Source organism: Phodopus roborovskii, unplaced genomic scaffold (genome assembly GCF_943737965.1).
Source record: "Phodopus roborovskii unplaced genomic scaffold, PHOROB, whole genome shotgun sequence".
In the NCBI taxonomy this organism is placed as follows: domain Eukaryota; kingdom Metazoa; phylum Chordata; class Mammalia; order Rodentia; family Cricetidae; genus Phodopus; species Phodopus roborovskii.
In genome coordinates, this window is record NW_026126748.1 from 223,978 (window position 1) to 241,945 (window position 17,968).

The following is a 17,968-nucleotide window of genomic DNA, read 5'->3' on the forward strand; positions in this document are numbered from 1 at the left end:
ACATGGGTCTCAGCTAGAAGGACTTCGCAGTCTAAGGGACCTCAGGCAGTGGAACCAGGATGTATTCCTGGTGCACAAAAGAACCTTGTATATACAACTGCTGTTTTAATTATTCCAGAGCACTTCCCATATGGTCCCTATATACTGTGCTGACCTTCACTGAAAGGAGCTATTCTCTCTCCTCCAACTGTGTTGGAGGGTCTATTCAGAACCTCACCTTTCCTTCAAGAGGGAGGAGGAGGAAGCATAGTATTTAAACATTTTCATTACTCTAAAATCTCCCTTATGTTATCATTTCATCTCACTTTACCTTTAAAATAATCTGTGAGTAGACATTTGTGAAGTATAGGCACTGCTTTTACTTATATTTCTAGAGAAAATTTTTTGGGTAAATAACACAACTGCTTGTAATTATAGACTTACTTATTTTTTTAAACCGGGTAAATAATGTTAGACCAGATATGGTAGCACATCCCTTTAATTCTAGCAGTTGAGGTGCAGAAGCAGGAGGATTTCTGTGAGCGTGAGGGCAGCCTCATCTACAGAGTGAGTTCCAGGCCATTCTGAGAATTGCTTAGTAAGACTCTACCTCAAAAACAACCAAACAGCAAAATCCTTTGTAGCTCCTTGTTCTGATCTGTATTCTTCTTCCACACAGTTTAAGGCAAGTGTCCACCCGAACTATGGAAATTCAGGAATCCAGAGTGCTCTCAATGACACTGTGGGTGTATGTAGCACTCAAAACTTTGTGAATTTTGAAGCATTTCATAGAGCAGATTTTAAATTTTTGATGTTCAACACTTAAGGTCTATAAACACACATCTCTCTCTCTCTCTCTGTCTCTCTCTCTCTCTCTCTCTCTCTCTATATATATATATATATATATATATATATATTTATATTTATATATTCTTCATCCTGTTTGACTCTGGCACCCTTTAGTCCTAAATGAATACACAGATGGTATATTGGGTATACAACAGTTGGCTGGTGGTTGGGCTTCTTATTGGCTATCTCTGTCTTAATTATTAACCCATTTCTGTAATCATGTATTTCCACCTGGTTTTGGCTTATGGGAGAATTCTTCATCCTGTTACTTCTTTGGTGCACTAAATCACTATCCCTCCACCTGTGTTTTGCAGCATTCTCATCTTGTAGTCCTGCCTATATTTTCTGGCTGGCCAATCAATCAATCATTATTTTATTCATCAACCAATAAGACAAAATATATACAGAAGGAATTCCCAGATCATATAAAATTGCAAACACAGTGCCAGGCACTTCCAATAAGGAATACTCAACCTACACTGGATAACGAGGAGTTATACTACATAAAACCTTTAAAGAATATATAAGATAGAGCAGTGTAACCAGCATTATTGCTTGAAGAAGCAAGATCAGAATGTAGAAATATAATTTGTGTGGGGCATTTTTGTGAGTGCTTAAAGAAAGCAAGGTAATCCAAGAAAAAATATCAAAGAGTTGAAGGAACAGTTCAAGACATGAAAACAGAAATAGAGACAATAAAGAAAACACAAACTGAAGGAATGCTGGAAATAGAAAAAAGTGGGCAAATGATCAGGAACTACAGACTCAAGAAAAACCAACAGAATACAAGAGAGTGAAGAGAGAATCTCAGGGGCTGAAGATAAACTAGAGAAAATAGATACATCGACCAAAGAAAATCATAAGTCCAATAAATCCTTAACACAAAACATCCAGGAAATGTGGGACACTGGTTAAAGCAAAAGATAAGACTAATGGGTGTAGAAGAAGGTGAAGAAGCCCAGTTCAAAGGTGTGGAAAACATGTTCAACAAAATCGTTGAAGAAAAATTTCCCAATCTGAATAAGGACTTGCCCATAAAAGCACAAGAAGAAAACCCAACACCAAATAGACTGGACCAAAGAATAAAGACCTCACAACACATAGTAATCAATGCACCTAACATACAGAAAAAAGAAAGAATGTTAAGAGCAGCAGGAGAAAAATTTCAGATAACATATAAAGGTAGAATGATCAAAATTACACTTAAATTCTCCATGGAAATTCTCAAGATCAGAATGTCCTGGGTAGATGTTCTACAAGTATGAGAGTCCACAGATGCCTGACAAGGCTACTATACCCAGCAAAACTCTCAATCATTATAGATAGAGGTAACAACATATTTGATGACAGAGCTGGATTTTCACAATGAATATCTCCAAATCCAGCCCTATAGAAATTTCTGGAACGAAAACTCCAACCCAAGGAAGTAAACTATGCTCACAAAGACATAAGTAATAGATAATCCCAATTCACCAAAACCAAAGTTAAAGCATGGATAATATATTCACAATACCAGCACCTACAAAAAATCTAAAACAAATAAGCATTAACAATCAGTGGTCCTTATTATCCCTTAACATTAATGGTCTTAACTCACCTATGGAAATTCACAGGATAAAAGAATGGATACAAAGACAGAATTGATGGTTTTGCTGCATACAAAAAACACATCTAAGTTTCAAAGACAGACATTCCCTCAGGGTAAAGGGTTGGGAGAAGATCTTCCAATGAAGTGGACCCAAGAAGCCAGCAGGTATAGCTATCCTAATACCTAACATGTTAGACATCACACCAAAATCAATCAAATGAGATGAAAACAGTCATTTCATTTTCATCATAGGAGAAATCCATCAGGGCAAATTCTCAATTCTGAACATCTATGCCCCAAATACAAAGGCACCCACATTCGTAAAAGAAACTCTACTAAATCTTGAAGCTCATGTAAAACCTCATCCACTCCTAGTGGGACACTTCAGCACTCCACTCATACCACTAGACAGGACCACCATACAAAAACTTGATAAAGAATCAAGTACTAACAGAAGCTATGTCTACATTGGGTTTAAGATACATCTACAGAACATTACAACCAAACACAAATAATATACCTTCCTCTCAAATCCATATTGAACCATCTCTACAATCAACCACATACTAGGCCACATAAAAAACCCTCACCAAATTAAAAAAAGAAATTGGAATATTCCTATGTATCTTATCAGACCACCATGCTTTAAAGCTAGAATTCAACCACAACACAAATCTCGAAGAAACCCTACAAACTCATGGAAACTGAACAATGTCCAATTGGACCATTCCTGGTCAAGAAGATATAAAGAAAGAAATGGATGACTTCTTAGAATTCAATGACAATGAGGACACAACATACACAAACTCATGTTAAACATTGAAAAGATTTCTATGAGTCAATCTCCTCGACATGTAAAATAACAAATTAAAAAAAAAAAAAAAAAAAAAAAAAAAAACGCTTTGACTCCAAAATTTAAGTTGAAGAACAAGTTACTGGGGAAAAGGATTTCTAATTTTGTTTCCACAGAAAATGAAAAGACGTGGATTCCTTCCAGACTAATGTGGTTTGATCACGCCAGACCGCCTGAAACAGAGTACAAGCTGATCCTACATTCAAAACAGCTGGACAAAACAGCCCTACAGACTACAGCTAGGATATCTGAATCTTCTTCAAATCCCCCAAGACAGCGCCCCTTATCAGCAGGAAGTAGTTTGGAAAGAACGACGCCCAAATTCCCAAATATTGTGTATAAATGTTTGTTTTCATTTAATTGGACTTTGTTATATAAAATTAAAAAAAAAAATAAATAAATAAAAGAAAAGATTTCTACGAAGGATGGAAGTTCATTTCATAAGAGCCCATATAAAAATAACAATGGAATCTTGAAAATCACAGGCAAATGGATGGAACTTGAAGGAAACCTCCTGAATGAGGTAACCCAGTCAGCAAAATAAGAACATGGTATGTATTCGCTTATATATATATTTTCGACATAGAGCAAAGGATCACCAGCCTATATTTCATAATGCCAGAAACTAGAATACAAGGATGATTCTAAGAGATTCATCCAAGTTCCCTCATAGAAGGGGAATAGAACTAGATCTTCTTAGCATATTGGGAGTGTGGGGGGTGTGAGTGGAGAGGATGCCAGAATAAAGAGTAGGGGAGGAGAGAAAAATCAGGTGGGACTAGGAAGATTTAGCCTGGGGAGGGAAAGACAAAAGAAAGATAGAGTGTGAGAGAGCATGAGAGAGAGAGATAGAGAGAGAGAAAGAGATAAGAGCATAAATGAAACATTTATTTGAAGTGGCTCACTTATATTTTCAGAGATTCAGTCCATTTTCATCATGGCATATAAAATGCTGGTGTACAGGTAGTTGCGCGTCTGGAGAACGAGCTGAGAATCCTACATTCTGTAGGCAATAGGAAGTCTATTGAAATTCTGGAAGGTAGTATGAGCATAGGAAACCTCTAAGCCTGCCCACACAGTGTCACCCTCCCTCCAAATGAACATACCCACCCCAAATCCAAGAAAGACAACCCTCCTATCAGTGGCACTCCCTGTGAAAGTATGTGGGCCAGCTACTTTTAAACTGTCACTCACTAGCACTAGAAGTTTATAATAATATCATTGCAAAATACATTTTTTTCAACTCTAGAAGCCCCCAAAGTCTATCACAGTATCTCAACAATGTTAGAAAGTTCAATGTTGCTTCTGAGAATCCTGCAATCTCTTAATTGTAATCACCCATTAAAATCAAAATCAAAAAGCAGATCATATACTTCTAACATATAATGGCACAGGATATACATCAACATTCCAAATAAAGAGAAGAGTGAGGAAATACTGGGCCAAGGAAGACTGAGAAATGAATGGGCAAACTCCAATCTTTCCATCTCCATGTGATGTCAAAATCCTCTTAGATCTCCAACTCTATTCAGCTTTGTTGACTGCAAGCCACTTCTTTCTATTGGGCTGGATGCACTCCCTGTTAGCAACTCTCCTTGGCAGATATTCCATGACTCTGTCATCTCTACCATCACGTTTCTTTGTATCACATGCATGACTGATGCCGGAAAAGGTCAGAACAAGACATCAGATCCCCTAGAAGTGCAATTACAGATGGCTGTGAGCTGCTGTGTAGCTGCGGGGAATTAAGCACAGGTCCTAAGGAAGAGCCAACTGGACCCTTAACATTGAACCCATCTCTCTAGCCCTTTCTTGGGAAAAATTTTAAGCATGCCAACTAATGTATGTATTGAAGGTTAGCTTTGGTGCCTTAGTAAGGGTTTCCTATATCTAGCCATAATAAAAACTTTACTCTCTTCCATAGCTATTATCTCATTGTTCTAAATCCATTTACATATAACCTGTTTCGCTGTAATGGCTATTATGCAGGCAAATGTCAATGGATTTGTTAAAGCCTACCAGTAAAATAATTTGGGTACTTCTTAATTAGTTATGTTATTTAATCATTGCTTATTTAGTAGATTGTATTTGTCAGGACCTCTTCAATTATCACTCACTACACACAGAAGCTGGGAAAGATGTGTATCTCATGTAGGTATTAAATGAAATAACATTAAGAAAGAATATAATTAAGAAATTTAAATATTCATGTGTATTTCTTGAGTTATCTATAAGTGTATTTTTCTCAAAAAGTATATGATGTGAACTTAGGGAAAGTATGATACATGTAGAAAACAGGTAGTGGATGCTGCATCCTGAGTTGCCTGAAAGGGCAAGTTTGCCTGAGAGCTAGCTGGAAAGGTTAGCAGCACACTGCAAAAAGATATCAGTTCTGGTGGAATTTCCATAGGTGTCAGGCTATTTGGGGGATCCTAAGGTGGAGTACTATTGTATTCCTGTCGAGTTCTTCCCTGTCCCTGCCAGAAGAGTGGAAAATGTGAATGACATTTGGACCTGGAAATGCGTGAAAACTGGAAATTAGTGAGAACTAATGAAGTTTTCCTGTTTTAATTTTTCTGTCTAGATGGGCCAGTATCCTCCAAGTTGGAATCCAGGAAGAGTGCCACCAAACAAGACTCTGTGGTGAGAATGGGAAATTGAATTCTACCCATGGATCTGTAACTAGTTTCTTGGTTTTATTAGAATAATGCCAGAGCAACTTGGTAATATCAAAATATTAATACAATATACTTTTAAATTGTGTTAACATTTTCATCCTTGTGTTGTAATGTTCTGGAAATAGTATAAATCACTAGCCAAGTTTTGATTTTTTTTTTTAACTGCAATACCAGCATTTGCGTATGGTGAGGCATGAGGAAGGTGATTTCTTTTTTTTATTTTTTTTTTTTTTTATTTAATTTTATATAACAAAGTCCAATTAAATGAAAACAAACAGTTATACACATTATTTGGGAATTTGGGTGTCGTTCTTTCCAAACTATTTCCTGCTGGTAAGGGGCGCTGTCTTGGGGGATTCGAAGAAGATTCAGATATCCTAGCTGTAGTCTGTAGGGCTGTTTTGTCCAGCTGTTTGGAATGTAGGATCAGCTTGTACTCTGTTTCAGGCGGTCTGGTGTGATCAAACCACATCAGTCTGGAAGGAATCCACATCTTTTCATTTTCTGTGGAAACAAAAATAGAAATCCTTTTCCCCAGTAACTTGTTCTTCAACTTAAATTTTGGAGTGAAAGCGTTTTTTTTTTTTTTTTTTTTTAATTTATTATTTAACATGTCGATCCCAGTTCCCTCTCCCTCCCTCCCTCCCTCCCCTCCAGCCCTTCCTCCGTCCTTCCCTCCCTTTTGCCCTCTCTGCCCTCTCCCATGCACTCTAAACACCCTCCCCTCCCAACCCCCCACCACAATACCATATGTAGGGTAATGCCATCCAGTTGGGGTCATATAGATCTGACAGGTCCTGTGAAGTAGGGACTAGGGCTTCTCTCCTATCTCTAGGTTAAGGCAGTTATCCCTCCATGGGGGATATGTTTGCAAAGTCCTTTTGTGCACCAGGGATACATCCTGGCTCCATTGTCTGAGGTCTCTTAGACTGCTCAGACCTTCTGGCTGAGACCCATATTCAGGGGAGTCAGTCCCCTGTTGGCTTCCCAGCTATCAGTCTAGTGGCCCTTAGCTCCTCCTTGTTCAGGTAAGCTGTCTCTATGTACTTCAACCACATGGTCTTGTCCTCTCCATCTGCTTCTGGGTTCTAGTTCGACTCAGTGTTTATGTATGGGTGTTTGCTCCTGTTTTCAACAGGCATTAGTTGAGGACTCCATGGAGAAGTTAGTTGTTGATCTCACTCTCCGGGAAGGGCATTTATGATAGCCTTTCCACGGAAGCTGAGATTGTTAGTTGGGAGCAGTCTTGTAGTTCCCTCGACCTTTCTTTGTGTTCAACTTTATCTTCAAACCAATATTGGCTCCCTCTTTTATGTTCTCTCTTCTCGTCTCTGTCTCTGTCTCTGTCTCTGTCTCTGTCTCTCTCTCTCTCTCTCTCTCTCTCTCTCTCTCTTTCCTATTTTCCATTCCTAACCAGGCTCAATCCTTCTGGTCGCACATGCCTAGCTCTCCTCCCTCTCATTTTCTCCTACTTCTCTCTCCATTAGCTGTCCTCCCCCACTTTACCTGAGGTCTGGTGGACTTGTCCCTTCCCAGTTCTGTGAGGGACTTTATATGAATCTCTTAGAATACAACTTGTATCCTAGTTCCTGTGGTGATGTGAATTATAGGCTGGTGATCATTTGATCTAGTTCTAAAATCCATATATGAGTGAGTACATACTGTGTTTCTCTTTTTGTGACTGGGTTACCTCATTCAGGATGGTTTTTTCAAGTGCCATCCACTTGCCTGCGAATTTCAAGATACCATTATTTTTTTCTGCAGAGTAGTATTCCATTGTGTAGATGTGCCACATCTTCATTAACCATTCTTCAATTGAAGGGCATCTAGGTTTCTTCCAGGTTCTTGCTATTACAAATAGTGCTGCTATGAACATAGTTGAACAGATGTCTTTGTTGCATAGATGTGAATCCTTTGGGTATATGCCTAAGAGGGGGATTGCCAGGTCTTGTGGTAAACTAATTCCCATTTTCCTGAGGAACCGCCATACTGATCTCCAAAATGGCTGTATGAGTTTGCAGTCCCACCAGCAGTGGAGGATTGTTCCACTTTCTCCACATCCTCTCCAACATAAGTCATGACTGGTGTTTCTAATTTTAGCCATTCTGGCAGGGGTAAGATGGTATCTCAAAGTTGTTTTGATTTGCATTGAGGAAGGTGATTTCAAGGCCACTGTGCTCTATCTAAGAAGAACTTGTCTCAATAAACTACATAGGTTGAGGAAATGGCTTATAAGTTAAGAGTACTGGCTGCTCTCCTAGAGAACCTCCCTTTCATTCCTAGTACTTAGTGATGGATCACAACCCTTCTTCACTCCAGTTTCAAGTGATCTGTATCCCAATTCAATCCTTCCAGAACACTGAGTGATTGTAGTATTCATGCAGACATATGTGCATGCAAAACACCCATTCTTGGGGGGGACTTAAAGAAACAGACCATATATGTCTTATTTAAATAAGTACAACTTTTAAATGGACATCAAAGTTTCAGTACATTCTGTGCACTATTTCATATTTTCTAACTTCTATTCTTATTTAAACCTTAAAAAGTATTTTAGATTTTTTTTTACTTTATTATTTTATTTTATTTTATATAACAAAGTCCAATTAAATGAAAACAAACATTTATACACAATATTTGGGAACGTGGGCATCGTTCTTTCCAAACTACATTCTGCTGGTAAGGGGCGCTGTCATGGGGATTCGAAGAAGATTCAGAAATCCTGGCTGTAGTCTGTAGGGCTGCTTTGTCCAACTGTTTTGAATGTAGGATCACCTTGTACTCTGTTTCAGGTGGTCTGGCGTGATCAAACCACATTAGTCTGGAAGAAATCCACATCTTTTTATTTTCTGTGGAAACAAAAATAGAAATCCTTTCCCCCAGTAACTTGTCCTTCAACTTAAATATTGGAGTCAAAGCATTATTTTTTAATTTAATTTATTATTTTACATGTCGATCCCAGTTCCCTCTCTCCTCTCCTTCCCTCCCTCCCTCTATCCCGCCCTCTCTCCTTCCCTCCCTTTTACCCTCTCTGCCCTCTCAATGCACTCTAACCACCCTCCCCTCGCATCCCCCCACCCCAATTCAATATGTAGGGGAATGCCATCCAGTTGGGGTCATGTAGATCTGACAGGTCATGTGAAGTAGGGACTAGGGCTTCTCTCCTGTCTCTAGGTTAAGGCAGTTATCCCTCCATGGGGGATGGGTTCACAAGGTCCTTTTGTGCAACAGGGATACATCCTGGCTCCACTGTCTGAGGTCCCTTAGACTGCTCAGTCCTTCTGGCTGAGAGGCATATTCAGGAGGGCCTGAGTCAGTCCCATGCTGGCTTCCCAGCTATCAGTCTGCTGGCCCATTAGCTCCTTCTTGTTCAGGTAAGCTGTCTCTATGTGTTTCTGCAGCCTGGTCTTGTCCTCTCCATCTGCATCCGGGTTCTACTTTGACTCAGTGTTTATGTATGGGTGTTTGCTCCTGTTTCCATCAAGCACAAGTTTAGGACTCCATGGATAAGTTTGTTGTTGATCTCACTCTTCGGGAAGGGCATTTATGATAGCCTTTCCAGGAAGCTCAAATGGTTAGTTGGGAGCAGACTTGTAGTTTTCTAGACCTTTCTTTGTGTTCAATTTTATCTTCAAACCAATATTGGCTCCCTCTTTTATGATCTCTCTCTCTCTCTGTCTCTGTCTCTCACTTTCCTGTCTTCTATTCCTAAACAGGCTCAATCTTCCTGGTCGCACATGTTTTCTTTCCTCCCCCTCATTTTCTGCTACTTCTCTTTCCATTTGCTGCCCCCCCCCACTTCAACTGAGCTCTGGGGGACTTGTCCCTTCCCAGTTCTGTGAGGAACTTTATGTGAATCTCTTAGGATACACCTTCTATCCTAGTTCCTCTGGTGATGTGAATTATAGGCTGGTGTGAATTATATGTGATCCTTTGCCCTAGGTCTAAAGTCCATATATGAGTGAGTACATACTGTGTTCCTCTTTTTGTGACTGGTTTACCTCATTCAGTATGGTTTCTTCAAGTGCCATCCACATCTTCTCCAACATAAGTCATCACTGGTGTTTCTAATTTTAGCCTTTCTGGCAGGGGTAAGATGGTATCTCAAAGTTGTTTTGATTTGCGTTTCCCTGATAGCTAAGGATGTGGAGCATTTTCTTAAGTGTCTTTCAGCATTTTTGATTTCCTCTATTGAGAATTCTTTCTTCAGTTATGTACCTCATTTTTAAATAGGGTTATTTGGTGTTTTGTTGACTAGTTCCTTGAGTTCTTTGTATATTTTGGAGATCAGCCCTTTGTCAGATATAGGATTGGTGAAAATCTTTTCCCAGTCTGTAGGCTGCCGTTTGGTCTTGTCCACTGTGTCCTTTGCCTTACAGAAGCTTCTAAGTTTGAAGAGGTCCCATTTATTAACTGTTGCTCTCAGTGTCTGTGCCCCTGGAGTTATATTCAGGAAGTGTTCTCCTATACCAATTTGTTAAAGGGTACCTCCTACTTTCTCTTCTAAGAGGAACAATATGGCTGGATTGATGTTGAGGTCTTTGCTCTATTTGGACTTGAGTTTTGTGCATGGCGACAGACATGGTCTGTGCAGTCTTCTAGACACCCTCATTCAATTGTGCCAGCACCATTTGTTGAAGATGCTGTCCTCACCCCATTGTATAAGTTTAGCTGTTTTGTCGAAAATCAGGTGTTCATAGGTGCGTGGATTAATATCAGGATTTTCAATTAGATTCCATTGGTCTACCTGTCTATTTTTATGCCAATACCAGGCTGTTTTCAGAACTATAGCTCTGTAGTAGTGCTTAAAGTCAGGAATGGTGATGCCTCCTGCAGTTCTTTTATTGAATAGGGTTGTTTTGGCTATCCTGGGTCTTTTGTTTTGCCATATAAAGTTGATTATTATCCTTTCAAGGTCGGTGAAGAATTGTGGTGGGATTTAATGGGGATTGCATTGAATCGGTAGATTGCTTTTGGTAAGATTACCATTTTTACTGTTTATCCTACCTATCCAAGAGCATGGGAGGTATTTCCATTTTCTGGTATCTTCTTTACTTTCTTTCTTTAGAGTCACAAAGTTCTTATTATATAGATCTTTTAAGTGTTTGGTAAGCGTTACCCAAAGATACTTTATGTTGCTTGTGGCTATTGTAAAGGGTGATGTTTCTCTGATTTCTTTCTTTGTCTCTTTGTCGTGTGAAAAAAGTAGGGCTACTGATTTTTTTGAGTTTATCTTGTATCCTGCTAGTTTGCTGAAGGTGTTTATCAGCTGTAGGAGTTCCCTGGTAGAGTTTATTGTGTCGCTTATGTAAACTATCATATCAGCTGCAAATAGAGACAGTTTGACTTCTTCCTTTCCAATTTGGATCCCGTTGATCTCCTTTTGTTGTCTTATAGCACAAGCCAGTACTTCTAATACGATATTGAAGAGATATGGAGAGAGAGGACAGCCTTGTCTTGTTCCTGATTTTAGAGGAATTGGCTTAAGTTTCTCTTCATTCAGTTTGAAGTTGGCAATTGGTTTGCTGTATATTGCTCTTATTATGTTTAGGTATGTTCCTGTTATCCCTGACCTCTCCAAGACCTTTATCATGAAAGGGTGTTGAATTTTGTAGAAAGATTTTTCAGCATCTAGGGAGATAATCACATGGTTTTTCTTTTTCTGTTTGTTTATATGGTGGATCACCTTGATAGATTTTCGTATGATAAACCATCCTGCATTCCAGGGATGAAGCCTACTTGGTCACGGAGTATGATTTCTCTGATGTATTCTTGAATTCAGTTTGCCAGTATTTTATTGAGTATTTTTGCATCGATGTTCATCAGCGATATTGGTCTGCAGTTTTCTTTCTTAGTTGTGTCTTTGTGAGGTTTGGGTACCAAAGTTATTTTGGCCTTATAAAAAGAGTTTGGCATTGAACCTTCTGTTTCTATATCTTGTGGATCAGTTTGAGGAGTAGTGGTATTAGTTCTTCTTTGAATGTCTGGTAGAATTCTGCCCTGAATCCATCTGGCCCTAGACTTTTTTTGGTTGGAAGGCTTTCGATGACTGCTTCTATTTCATTGTGTGTTATAGGTCTATTTAAGTTGTTTGTTCTTGATTTAATTAAGTAAAAGTTATCCAGAAACTTGTCCATTTCCTTTGAATTTTCAATTTTTGAGGAATACAGATTTTCAAAGTATGACCTGAAAATTGTCTGGATTTCCTCTGTGTCTGTTGTTATGTTCCCCATTTCATTTCTGATTTTATTAATTTGCATGTTCTGTCTCTGCTTTTTCATTAATTTGGATAAAGGTTTGTCTATCTTGTTGATTTTCTCAGAAAACCAACTCTTTGTTGCATTGAGTTTTTTTTTTTTTTTTTTTTTTTTTTTTGTATTGTTTTCCTGGTTTCTATTTTGTTGATTTCATCCTTCAAGTTGATTATTTTCTGGCATCTACTCCTTCGGGGTGAATTCACTTCTCTCTTTTCTAAGGTTTTCAATTGGGCTGTTAATTCATTTATGTGACTATCCTCTGTTTTCTTCATATGCGCACTTAATGCAATGAACTTCACTCTCAGCACTGCTTTCAAGGTGTCCCATAAGTTTGGGTATGTTGTATCCTCATTCTCGTTGAATATTAGAAAGTCTTTAATTTCTTTCTTTATTTCTTCTTTGACCCAGGAGTGGTTCAATTGCACATTGTTCAGTTTCCATGAGTTTGCAGGTTTTCTGCTATTTGTGGTGTTGTTGAATTCCAATTTTAAAGCATGGTGGTCTGATAAGATACAGGGGACTATTCCTATTCTCTTGTATCTGTTGAAGTTTGTTATGTCACCTAGTATGTGGTCGATTTTAGAGAAGGTTCCATGTGGAGCAGAGAAGAAGATATATTCTTTTGTCTTTGGATGGAATGTTCTATAGATGTCTGTTAATCCCAGTTGAGACATAACTTCTGTTAATTCTTTTGTTTCTTTGTTGAGTTTCTGATTTGTGGTTCTGTCTAGTGTTGAGAGTGGTGCATTGAAGTCCCCCACTATAAGTATGTGAGGTTTTATATGAGCTTTGAGTTTTAGTAGTGTTTCTTTTACGAATGTGGGTGACTTTGTATTAGGGGTATAGATGTACAGAACTGAGACTTTGTGTTGATGGATTTCTCCTGCGATGAATATGAAATGACTGTCTTCATCTCTTTTGAATAATTTTGGTTTGAAGTCTAACTTGTTAGATATTAGGATAGCTAAGCCTGCTTGCTTCTTATTTCCTTTTGATTGGAAAATCTTTTCCCAACCCTTTACCCTGAGGTAATGTCTACCTTTGAATCTTAGATGTGTTTCTTGTATGCAGCAGAAGGATGGATTCTGTCTTCGTATCCATTCTGTTAGCCTGTGTCTTTTTATAGGTGAGTTAAGACTATTAATGTTGAGGGTGAGTAAGGACCATTGATTGTTGATGCTTGTTTGATCTAGGTTTGTTGTTGGCAGTGATATTGTGAAAATATTAGTTATGCTTCACCCTTGGTTTCTAGTGTAGTTGGATTATCTGTTGTCTACATTTTTGCGGGCATAGTTACCTTCCTTGGGTTGGAATTTTCCTTCCAATACTTTCTGTAGGGCTGGATTTGTAGATACGTATTGGGAAAATCTGGTTTTGACGTTAAATATCTTGTTCTCTCCATCTACAGTGATTGGGAGTTTTGCTGGATATAGTAGCCTAGGCTGGCATCCATGTTCTCTTAATACTTGTAGAACATCTCTCCAGGACCTTCTGGCCTTGTGGGTTTCCATGGAGAAGTCAGGTGTATTTTTGATAGGTCTGCCTTTATATGTTACCTGTCCTTTTTCCTTCGCTGCTCTTAATATTTTTTCTTTATTCTGTATGCTAGGTGTTTTGATTATTATATGTCAAGGGGTCTTTTTCCTTTGGTCCAGCCTATTTGGGGTTCGGTATGCTTCTTTTCCTTTCATGGGCATGTCCTTCTTCAAATTTGGAAAGTTGTCCTCGATGATTTTGTTGAATATGTTTTCGGCACCTTTCAGCTGGGCTTCCTCACCTTACTCTATGCCTATTATTCTTAGGTTTGGCATTTTCATGGTGTCCCACATTTCCTGTATGTTTTTTGTTAAGGATTTGTTGGATGTATGATTTTCTTTGGTCGATGAACCTATTTCTTCTAGTTTATCTTCTGCGCCTGAGATTCTCTGTTCCATCTCTTGAATTCTATTGGTTATGGTTGTGTCCGTAGTTGCTGATTTTTTGCCCAGCTTTTCAATTTCCAGCATTCCTTCCGTTTGTGTTGTCTTTATTTTCTCTATTTCAGTTTTCAAGTCTTGAACTATTTCCTTTACCTGCTTAATTGTTTTTTCTTGGCTTTCTGTACTTTCCTTAAGAAATTTGTTCATTTCTTCCATTTTTTTGTTTGTTTTTTTCATCCATTTCTTTAAGGGATTTTCTCACATCTTCTTTGAGGGTCTCTATCATTTTTATGATGGTGATTTTTAAGTCATACCCTTCTGCTTCCTCTGCTTTGTTGTTGTGTTCCATTCTAGTTGGTGTAGTTTCCCTAGATTCTGGTGGTGTCATGCTTGTCTTTCTGTTGTTAGGTGTTCTGTTGTATTGCCTTCTTCCCATAGATTCTTCCAGTAGGTGTTGGTTGGGTTTCCCCCTCTCTCTATGATACTTCCCCAATGGGCTTATGTGGGTCTGTGATTCAATATCTGTAGCTCTGTGTGGTCCAAACTCTCTTCGAGGTTTCTCCGCAGACAGGAATCCAAGGATGGTGTCAAGGATGAGGATCCAGAAGAAGATGCCAGCAGGTACTCACAGTGGTCCTCTGGCCAATAGCTCTGTTCAATAGCTCTGTCCAATAGCTCTGCCCAGTAGCTGGTGGAAGAGGACAAGGACTGAGCTGGAACTTGAGAAGGTTTTGCAGGATAGTTGGATCTCCCTGGAAACTGGCGCTCTCCAGCTGAGACCTCTTTCTTTGGCAGAGGCCAGGATTTGGTGATCAAGGATGTTGCCTGCAGGAACTCAGAGTAAACCCGCAGAGATAGGCGGATCTCTGGGAGGGGCCCGGGACTCCAGCAGAGGACTGGAGGCAGGGTCAGAATCCAAGCTGGTGGAAATTATGGGTGGTCCCACGTGGATAGTCAGGTCTCCTTTGTTCAGAGTTGCTCAGAGAAGTCTCCGAAGTAGGGTTGACTGTTGGCTCCACCCTGTGTCCCAGTGCTCATCCAGTTTGGCAGGACCATGTGTGGGGTAGGGCACAGGGTAGGGGGGGTAGTCTGGCCTTGGGGATGGGTGGGGGTGTATCAGAGCTCCAAGGGTGCTCTAGATGGGGACCTGAGACAGGAGCAGCAGGATCAGGGGCCAACCCAGGGAATTCGGGTGGGGGAGGGGGGAAAAGAGATTGTAGGGGAAAGACAGCCCTGATTGGGCCCAGACTCACCTCTGGACAATAGCCAGCAGAAGAGGACAAGGGCTGAGCTAGAACTTGAGAAGGTTTTGCAGGATAGTTGGATCTCACTGGAAACTCTAGATTTTTAAATATAGCATTAATTTGGGTCAATTAGAAATTATAAACACCTTAACAATTTTCTTTCTTTCTTTCTTTATTTTATATAACCAAGTCCATTTAAATGAAAACAAATATTTATAGACAATATTTGCGAATTTGGGCGTCGTTCTTTCCAAACTACTTCCTGCTGGAAAGGGGCACAGACATGGGGGATTCTAAGAAGATGTAGAAATCCTGGCTGTAGTCTGTAAGGCTGCTCTGTCCAGCTGTTTTGAATGTATGATCACCTGGTACTCTTTTTCAGGCAGTCTGGCTTTATCAAACCACATTAGTCTGGAAGGAATCCACAGCTTTGCATTTTCTGTGGAAACAAAAATAGAAATCCTACTCCCCAGTAACTTGTCCTTGAACTTAAATTTTGGAGTCAAAGCATTTTTTAATTTAATTTATTATTTTACATGTCGATCGCAGTTCCCTCTCCCTCCCTCTCTCCCTCCTTTATTCCCTTTCTCCCCCCTCACTTTCCAACCTCCCTTCCTTTTACCCTCTCTGCCCTCTCACTTGCACCCTAACCACCCTTCCCTCCCACCCCCACCCCAATTCCATATGAAGGGGAATGCCATCCAGTTGGGGTCATGTAAATCTGACAGGTCATGTGAAGTAGGGACTGGGGCTTCTCTCCTGTCTCTAGGTTAAGGCAGTTATCCCTCCATGGGGGATATGTTCACAAGGTCCTTTGGTGCACCAGGGATACATCTTGGCTCCACTGTCTGAGGTCCCTTAGACTGTTCAGTCTTTCTGGCTGAGACCCATATTCAGCGGGGCCTGAGTCAGTCCCATGCTGGCTTCCCAGCTATCAGTCTGGTGGCCCATTATCTCTTCCTTGTTCACGTAAGCTGTCTCTATGTGTTTCTGCTGCCTGGTCTTGTCCTCTCCATCTGCTTCTGGGTTCTAGCTCGACTCAGTGTTTATGTATGTGTGTTTGCTCCTGTTTCCAAAAGGTATTCCATGAGGGCTCCATGGATAATTGTTGATCTCACTCTCCGGGAAGGGCATTTATGGTAGCCTTTCCATGGATGCTCATATTGTTAGTTGGTGGCAGTCTTGTAGGTCTCTAGTCCTTTCTTTGTGTTCAGTTTTCTTTTCAAACCAATATTGGCTCCCTCTTTTATGTTCTCTCTCTCTCTCTCTCTCTCTCTCTCTCTCTCTCTCTCTCTCTCTCTCCCTGTCTTCTATTCTTAACCAGGCTATATCTTCCTGGTTGCACGTGTTTTCCTTTCCTGCCCCTCGTTTTCTCCTACTTTTCTCTCCTTTCACTGCCCCCATTCCTGCCACTTCCCCTGTGCTCCGGGAGACCTAACAGCATCTTAACCATTTTCATTTCCTGTGTGTTTGATAAATGTGTATGGTTATTTTTTTTTCTTTTTCTTAATGATAGGGTTTCAAAGTAGCAATGGTTCCAGTCATGGAAGTCACTCTATTGACAAGGCTAGCCTTGAATAGACAGAGATCCACCTTCCTCTACAACCCTTGTTCTGGGATTCAATCTCACTACCTCATCTTCCTGGTGTATATCTAGTTTAAAAAGTATCCATTTCGATCTTCATGATCTATAATTGTGTTTGAGAGTGAGCTAGGTAGAGTGTTACTACCATGCTTAAAGATTTCTGTTGAGTTCGTAAAATTACTTAGGAGAGAAAACAAGGACCTCCTCAACCCATGTGGAAAACTGAGCCTGTTACCATTCTTGCTTCAACATTATGGAATTCTTTCTTCTTTGCCTGCCACTCCCAGGAAAGGAGCTGTGAATCAAGCCACTACACAGACTAATGATTGTGACTCTGTTACAGAAAGCAACTTTTCCCAACTCTGGCCCTGCTAAATGCAAAGTGGCTGTCCATGGCTTGACTCCTCCACTGGTGGCCAAGGTTTCAGGCCCTAGAGATCATGGACACCCTGCCATTCCACAGAATCCAAGAGGCCAGAAACCACCACCACTTCCTGCAGATGCTCGACAGTATGTCCCATCAAAGGGATGTGCTGGCCCAAGGTTTCCTCCAAAGTCAGGTAGGCTTTTTAAAAGGCCCTTATATGAATAAATATGTATCTGTGTGTTCCTTCATGTTTGGTTCCTGTTACGATGAGAAACACTGGCCAGAAGCAACTTGAGGGAGAAAGGGTTGTCATGGCTCACAGGTAACAGTCCAGCAGCAAAGAAGTCAATGTTTCACCTTGAACTACCTTAGGGAATTTTGAATTTTAAATGTACTGTGATAGTTCAGAAGATCAGCAAATTTACAAGCACTTTTTTTTCTCCTCAAGGCAGGGTTTTTCTATAACTTTTGAGCCTGTCCTGGAATTCACTCTGTAGACCAGGCTAAGCTTGAACTCACAGAGATCCACCTGACTCTGCTTTCCAATTTTGGGATTAAATGCCTGTGCCACCAATACCTAGCTACAAGCAGGTTTCAGGCCCAAATTATGCGTATACCATTTTATAGAAATGTGTACTGAGGCTGATAT

At 40.0% G+C, this 17,968-nt stretch overlaps 1 protein-coding gene across 1 annotated transcript in view; it reads left to right on the top strand.

The window, feature by feature from the left end:
* Positions 1-17,968, top strand: part of LOC127214547 (melanoma inhibitory activity protein 2-like) — a gene marked incomplete at its 3' end in the record, with an annotated part of 82,654 nt that overhangs the window by 54,694 nt on the left and 9,992 nt on the right. The window contains 1 exon segment of the mRNA XM_051174930.1: positions 17,296-17,512. Coding sequence (XP_051030887.1) covers positions 17,296-17,512 — 217 coding nt within the window.